The sequence below is a fragment of the Lampris incognitus genome, chromosome 20 (assembly GCF_029633865.1).
Source record: "Lampris incognitus isolate fLamInc1 chromosome 20, fLamInc1.hap2, whole genome shotgun sequence".
Taxonomy (NCBI): Eukaryota; Metazoa; Chordata; class Actinopteri; order Lampriformes; family Lampridae; genus Lampris; species Lampris incognitus.
The window spans coordinates 2,778,132-2,786,442 of NC_079230.1; the positions used below are offsets into that span (position 1 = coordinate 2,778,132).

Below are 8,311 nucleotides of genomic sequence, written 5' to 3' on the forward strand. Positions count from 1 at the left end.
CACAAACACACACACACACACAGAATCATGACTGTATCCTAGAATCTAAGGGGTCATGTACCCTAGATTCTAGGTATTCTAGGGTACATGACTGTACCCTAGATTCTAGGGTACATGCTAGGGTACATGACTGTACCCTAGATTCTAAGTACCGATGTACCTTAGAATCTAGGGTACATGACTGTACCCTTGAATCTAGGGTACAGTCATGTACCTTAGGTGGGTATGGGTATCTCATTCTGGTCTTCTCGGCCCCAGAAGACCAGAATGAGATACCCATACCCACCTAAGGTACATGACTGTACCCTAGATTCTAAGTACCGATGTACCTTAGACTCTAGGTACATGACTGTACCCTAGATTCTAAGTACCCTATGTACTGATGTACCCTAGAATGGTAATTTACCTTAGAATCTAGGGTACATGACTGTACCCTTGAATCTAGGGTACATCGGTACTTAGAATCTAGGGTACAGTCATGTACCCTAGGTGGGTATGGGTATCTCATTCTGGTCTTCTGGGGCCGAGAAGACCAGGATGAGATACCCACCTAGGGTACAGTCATGTACCCTAGGTGGGTATGGGTATCTCATTCTGGTCTTCTGGGGCCGAGAAGACCAGGATGAGATCCCCACCTTACCAGACACGGTGAAAAGGTGGATAACGGAGGTGCAGACTCAGCTTCTCTAGTTCAGGTGGGAGGACACGAGAGAGAGGCTAACGTTTGTACACTGAATCTGACACGTCTTAGCAATCAGGGGTGTTGGCAGAAGACACCTTTTCATATCTGAACTATACAGTTTGTTTTTCCCCATTTCCGCTTAACGCCACACGTTCAGACACTACGGTCTAAGTAATCTTGTATGCAGTGGTGGAAGAAGTATTCAGAGCTTTGACTTAACTAAAAGTAGCAATATCACAGTGTAAACATACTTTGTTATAAGTGAAAGTTCCGCATTCAAAATCGTCCTTAAGTAAAAGTGCAAAAGTATTAGCATGAAAATATACTTAAAGTATCAAAAGTAAAAGTACTCATTATGCAGAATAGCCCATTTGGGAACCATAGATCATATTATTAGGCAATAATTATTAATGCAGTAATGTGTTCATCACATTAATGTTGCAGCTGGTAAATGTGGAGCTAATTTCAATTACTTTATATACTGCTGGGTAGCTTAGTCTATAAAATATATCATTATTAGTTGATTTACAATTTGTATTAATAATCTAAATCTGCAAAGTAACTAGTAACAAAAGCTGTCAAATGCAGTGGAGTAACTAGTACGGTATTTCCCTCTGAAATGTAGTGGAGTAAAAGTATAAAGCAGCATAAAATGGAAATACTCAAGTAAACTACAATTACCTCAAAATTGTATGTAAGTACAGTACTTGAGTAAATGTACTTAATTACATTCCACCAGGGCTTGTATGTTGCGTTAACTGAGCCTATACGTTTAAGTCACCCGGTCTGCACAGCCGAAGCCTCCGATGTGTTTGCGCACACTGACTGGTTCCATCGCCTCGCCACGCCACGCCACGCCACGCCACGCCACGCCACGCCACGCCACGCCACGCCACGCCACGCCACGCCACGCCACGCCACGCCACGCCACGACACGACACGACACGACATGACATGACATGACACGACACGACACGACACGACATGACATGACGCCACGCCACGCCACGCCACGCGACGCCACGCCACGCCACGCCACGCCACGCCATGCCACGCCACGACATGACATGCCACGCCACGCCACGCCACGCCACAACATGACATGCCACGCCACGCCACGCCACGACATGACGCCACGCCACGACACGACACGACACGACATGACATGACACGACACGACACGACACGACACGACATGACGCCACGCCACGCCACGCCACGCCACGCCACACGACGCCACGCCACGCCATGCCATGCCACGACATGACATGACATGACATGCCACGGGGGGCGGGGGGCTGAAGGGCTACACAGAATACTCACAGCAGTTTTGTCCGTTGACAAGATCAATAAAGTTTTATCCGTACATTGTCCACTGTACGCACTCTGTCGTCTGTGCCATGTCGTCACTATTGGATTGTGCGTGTCACTGCCCGATCCGTCGTGGACATCCGATTAGTTCAACGCATGCGCGAAAATGTGTCTACTTCTTGTCACCGCTATTGTTTCACAACGCTGTTGAAAAGCGTCTTCGTCGACTTGAAATTATGGATTTTGTCTTATAAGGAAATGTGTGTGAATGTGTGAAAACTGTTTTCTAATCAGAAAAATGGGCGGTGCACTCGCGCAGGCGCACTCAGTTAGCTTTACACTGAATTTTGGGAAGTTGGATCACAATACTGGCCCAGCTGCAAGACAACCCACCAACATTTCTGACATGCTAGACAGCCATGCGGTCCTCTGACAGCCAAATGACTGATTGTTCGGGCAAATAATCAGTTCTCACAACCCCCTCGGGAAATTCGGCCTGTCTCTACAACAAGTCAGTAATGACCAAATCTGGCTTAACTCAGGGTGTCTGAGTCTCAGTAGAGTCCAGCTCAGTGCTAACTGCTAGCCCAGAGGATTACAGCTGAAACTGTGTTGGACAAGATCCATTGAAATGTGTGTTAACACTAAGATAAGAAGCTAAAGACAGTAAAGAGCTGTGCAGCAGTGTCAGTACCCCCCTGTTAGCATTCACACACAGTATAGAATCAACTGTTTTTCCAAAGTGGACTTTGAGGGTTTGGCAACTGAGGTCGACCCATCTCTCTGACCTTTGTGCAGTTCTCACTGAGCGATGGCGACCCCCGCGATCTGCTGGATGCCCTGTTGCAGGGGCAGCGGGGCAGCGGAAGGGGTCAAGGGTCATCCGAAGAGGAGGGAATATCGGATGACCACATTCTGATGACAGCGGCTGATGCGTTCGGAGCCGGCGTGGAAACGACCTCCACCACACTGCTGTGGATACTGGCCTATCTCATACACCACCCACAGGTATATAGATAGATGGCTAGCGAGCTAGATAGATCAATAGATCGATAGATAAGACAGACAGACAGACGTAAGGGTTTAAACTTACCAGGTCAAAGCAGATATTAAGGAGTTCCCTTTGGTTTGTTTGAAGCTTTTATTCATTTTCCCTCCAGCTCTCACTTCCGGTTTCCTTCCAAACCAGGAAGTATGGTAAGGTGTTGCCAACACTTTAATAAAAGATGAAGTCTCTCAAACAGAAGAAGTCTGTGTCAGCTCCCAGGTGTGAAAGTGTTGAAAAGAGATATTAATCTTCGCTTCTTCTACATTTTGACAGATGAACAAGGTTTAATGTCCATCCATCCATCCATTGTCTTAACTACTTACCCTGCTCTTAGGGTCACGGGGATGCTGGAGCCTATTCCAGCAGTCATTGGGCGGCATGCGGGGAGACACCCTGGACAGGCCATCACAGGGCCGACAGGGCCGACTACTGGAATAGGCTCCAGCATCCCCACGACCCTGAGAGCAGGATAAGCGGTTCAGATAACGGATGGATGGATGTTTAATAAACGCAGGAGTCATGGGGCAGCAGGCAGGGAGACACCCTGGACAGGCCGCCAGGCCATCACAGGGCCAACATACAATTGGATATATGGACGAGGAATTTTTGGAACAACTATATAAAATTGGTGCCAATTAAAAGGTCTTGGTCTCTTATTTAGGTAAGCCTTTTACTGAAAATGACAAATGACTGCCCAATGACTACTGGGATAGGCTCCAGCATCCCCACGACCCTGAGTGAGAGCAGGATAAGTGGTTTGGATGATGGATGGATGGATGGATGTTTAATAAAAGCGATGGTAGTACATCGAGGAGGCAAAACTGTGATAGAATTGATATGATCAGTGCGAGTCAACTCAGACAGACCCAGGTCACATGACCTCTCCCACCCTCCACTCTTCCAAATAGGGTCATCCATTCCTCCACTTTCCCGCCCCTGCAGGTCCAGGAGCGTGTGCAGAGGGAGCTGGACGAGTGTGTGGGCAGTGGGCGAGGTGTGTGTGTGTCTGACCGCAGCCGTCTGCCTTACCTGGAGAGTGTTATCAATGAGGGCATGAGGATACGGCCCGTTACCCCTGTGCTACTGCCCCACACTGCTCTGATGGACAGCAGGTACACACACATAGACACACAAGGAGACACATACTGTATGAATCCGACATACTCACCAACAAACCTACTTTCAGCTGTTTCTCTCCTTGACTCTCTCTGGTAGCATTGGTGGTCACTCTTTCAGTCGTGGGACTCGTGTGTTGGTCAACATGTGGTCGATCCATCATGACCCCCGCCACTGGGACAGACCTGACCTCTTCAGACCTGGTATACCACACACATACGCACACACACACACACACACACACACACAGCAACATAAATACAAAGACCTTTACCACAATAATCAACAAGGTAAACTCCCTCCTTCTGCCAGAACGTTTCCTTGACAACCAGGGCCGGCGGATCACGCCTTCCTGTTTCCTGCCCTTTGGGGCGGGGCCTCGAGTCTGTGTCGGCGAATCACTGGCCAGATTGGAGCTGTTCCTCATCCTGTCCTCTCTGCTCCAGCGATTGAGCTTCTTGCTGCCGGATGGCGCTTCCTACCCTGACCTGCGGGGGCGTCTGAGCGTGGTGCTACAACCACTTCCCTACCAAGTCACTGTTGTACCCAGGGAGGGGTGGATGGGGGGAGCAAAGGGACATAATACTGAATCCCGTTAAAATGAAAGTTTATATATCCACCTTTACTTTAGCCTCAACAAAAGTTATGCCACACTGATAAATGGCCACTAGGGGCGCCCAAAGCACAGTAAATGTAAAATGAATGGGAGTCAATGGGCGAATTAAAAAAAACAAAAACACAAATCATCCCAATTTTAGTGAACTATATTTTCACATTTGCTAATTTCTATAAATACTGTGTCCATACTATAAGACAATGTGTCAATTAAACTGACTGATGACTTATAGTCAGTGTATATTATATTCTCTGAGTGACATCATTGTGTCACACTCGTATGTGTTGAAACATTGGTTTTGATTCCGTGCTGTTCAACCAACACAGCCAGTTAGTGTTGTTTAGCATCAAGGCTAGCGGTTCTCACCATTAATCCAAATAAAGAGTCTTGTGAAGGGACGGTGTTTAACTGGTTTTCTAACAAAACCCTTCAGATGTCTCGCAGAAAGGTCAATCAGTTCATCTGGACACAACGTCTACTGAGAGAAACGTTTCATCACTCATCTAAGCAGAGGTGAGAGTCACACATGTGCAAGTCACAAGCAAGTCTCAAGTCTTAACCTTCAAGTCTCAAGCAAGTCCCAAGTTACTGCGGTGAGAATCAAGCAAGTCCCATGTTACTGCGGTGAGAATCAAGCAAGTCGAGTCGAGTCCCTGCTATAAGTCAAACAAGACAAGTCAAGTCATTGCTCAGGTCAAGCAAGTCACAAGTCAGATCATACAAAATTCTGATGATCTACCCCAGTTTCCACATTTAAATCAGGTAAAAGGCGGTAATCATGCAAAGCTGAGCTTTATTTCAACGTTAACAAAAACTGTTTAACTATTGCAGCCTGCTTACTGTTGCTTACTTAATGCTTACTTACCCCCTTCAGGAGGGTCCCACCATTTCTCCTTGGCCTATTAACGCATCTGTCCAAGGTGCTTCTCATATGACAGTCAATGTTTTCCTACTTAATCGTTTCTGTGCACAAAAAAGTATTGCATCAAAGCCAAATACAAATGAATAGTGTATAAAATAAAAACAAGTATATAAAAATATATAGCCTAAAATGTAAACCTTACTGGCATTACTAAACATTACTCCAAAAACATGATAACTTGATCAAACTACCGAAGTATAATAGCTTTAGTGTGCCACTAAATACTGACTTTACACCAAACCATGAAATAATGGTTTTAGTGTGCCACTAAATACTGACATTGTAGCGACAGGCATGGGCACACATCCTTGAATGTTGGGATGGGATCCAACACTTTACCTGTGCCCCCAACCATCGGGTTTGTGGTTGTGTCAGGAAGGGCATCCGGTGTAAAATTTTGCCAAATCAGTATGCAGATTGACAAGACCATACCAGAACAGCCAAGGCTCCATGCCGGATCGGTCAAGGCCCAGGTTAACAACAGCCGCCATTGGTGCTGCACCCTCACAGGGTACTGATGGAAACTATAAAATTTGCTGTGGCGACCCCTGAGAAACAGGGAATAAGCTGAAAGAAGAAGACTAAATATTGACATTACTAAATATTACATCAAACCATGCCATGAGGAGCCTGACACCTGGGAGGAATGTTGGTGCTGACAGCACATCATATGGACAGCAGTGGTTGCTAGCTTATTTGTAGATACACTTAGATGGAGGCAAGCCTGCTTAAACTTGACAAGTTATATTAAAGTGAAATATCCCTTTATCTTTGTGGCAAAGTTGATAGCTTCGGCAGTCCATCGAAATGAGGATGACTGTGTTGCAATTTAAGCTCGGCAAGCACGCCTGTGGGCCATCAGGCCCACATTAGAGCGATAATGTCATCCATATTTGTCACACATGAATGAATATTGTTTGCATTGGTCTGTTATTTCTTGCATGGTGAGCCTTATCATAGGTTTCTTGTCTTTTTTGTTCAACAGCTGTTCTCGATTGCCTTACTGTGGAGCGCCATCTCTGTCTGTCCAGAGCCACTGTCTCCCAGCTGGAGTCATCTATGCCACAGATCTTCATGTGGTGCTTGAGCACATCTTTGAAGCGTAGCTTCTGGCCTCCCTGCTTCCTTTTTCCCTGGCACAGTTCCCCGTAGAAAACCTCTTTTGGTAGGCGGTTGTCTGGCATTCTTCTCACGTGGCCGGCCCATCTCAGCTGGGAGGCTGTTAGGGCTTCAACACTGACAGTACCAGCACGTCTCAATACTTCTACATCGGGCACCTTGTCTTCCCATTTGATTCGCAGCAGCTTTCGCAGATGATGAAGCTGTATGCTGGTGAGCTTCTTGATGTGCTTAGGATACAGGGTCATGCATTCAGTGGAGTATAGTAGAGACGGGAGAACAGCTGTGCTGTAGATCTTGACCTTTGTTGTCAGCCTGATGTCATGGTGAGACCAAAGTCATTTATGGAGGGCACCAAAGGCTTTTGTGGCTGCTGGGATTCTTCTGCCCACTTCTACGTCAGAGGAGTTTGTATCTGTCACAGCACTGCCCAGACAGGTAAAGCACTCAGTGGTCTTCAGAGTTGCTCCATAACCAAAATACTTCCGGGCTTTTCTGAGGGGGAGGCTGGTACAGAAGCTCTGTTTTGGAGATGTTGATCTTCAAGTCCAAAGAGGGTAGTCACTGAAGAGAAGCGGTCTACTATTTCTTGCATTTCTCCAGGATCATTGGCAACCAGAGCTGAGTCATCTGCATAGAGAAGCTCTCGAACACAGAGTTCTCTTATTTTGGTGGACACCTTGAGTCTCCTAAGATTGTAGAGGTTTCCATGTGTTCGGGTCCTGATATGCAAGCCATCTCTCAAGTTGGCTGATATTGTTTCGAGGACTGCCGCGAGATATAACGTGAATAGGGTCGGTGCGAGCACACATCCCTGCTTCACTCCATGCTTGATGTTGAAAGAATCGCCGACGTCTCCTCCAATCGATACTTTCCCTGTCATATCATCGTGGAAAAGTGTGATGATGCTGATCAGTTTGGGGGCAGCCATAAGTCTCAAGCACTTTCCACAGTGTCTCTCTATCAACAGTGTCAAACGCTTTTGAAAAGTCCACAAAAACAATGTAAAATGGCAAGTGCTGTTCGGTTGCTTTCTCTTGGAGTCGTCTCAGGGTAAAGATCGTGTCTGTGGTGGATCTACCAGATCTGAAACCACATTGGCTTTCAGGCAACACTTCTTCTGAAAGGATCTTTATCCAGTTCAGTATGATCTTAGCCAGGACCTTTCCAGCACTCGACGGGAGTGAGATCCCACGGTGGTTTCCACAATCACTTCGTTCACCCTTCTTCTTGTAGATGGTCACAATCAAAGCATCTTTGAAGTCTTGAGGAAGGCATAGGTTCTGTCACCAGGCATTATAGAGCTTTAGTAGCTCTGACTTAAGTATTGAGCCGCCATGCTTCACAATGTCTGATGGGATGCCATCTTGTCCTGGTGCCTTCCCACTTCTGGTTTCTTTAAGCACTTTCTCCACTTCAGCCATTGTGATCGACTCACAGAAGTCTTCTCTTATCGGCCTTCTTGTAAGCCACTGGCATGCATTTGGATCTGCTGAT

The 8,311-nt window shown here is 46.6% G+C and overlaps 1 protein-coding gene across 1 annotated transcript in view; it reads left to right on the top strand.

Annotated features, from left to right (window-relative positions):
* Window positions 1-5,163, top strand: part of LOC130130923 (steroid 17-alpha-hydroxylase/17,20 lyase) — a gene marked incomplete at its 5' end in the record, with an annotated part of 11,473 nt that extends 6,310 nt beyond the window's left edge. The window contains 4 exons of the mRNA XM_056300790.1: window positions 2,792-3,001; window positions 3,984-4,153; window positions 4,257-4,360; window positions 4,470-5,163. Coding sequence (XP_056156765.1) covers window positions 2,792-3,001; window positions 3,984-4,153; window positions 4,257-4,360; window positions 4,470-4,756 — 771 coding nt within the window. The remainder of the gene's footprint in view (window positions 1-2,791; window positions 3,002-3,983; window positions 4,154-4,256; window positions 4,361-4,469) is intronic.
* Window positions 5,164-8,311: the final 3,148 nt, after the last annotated feature.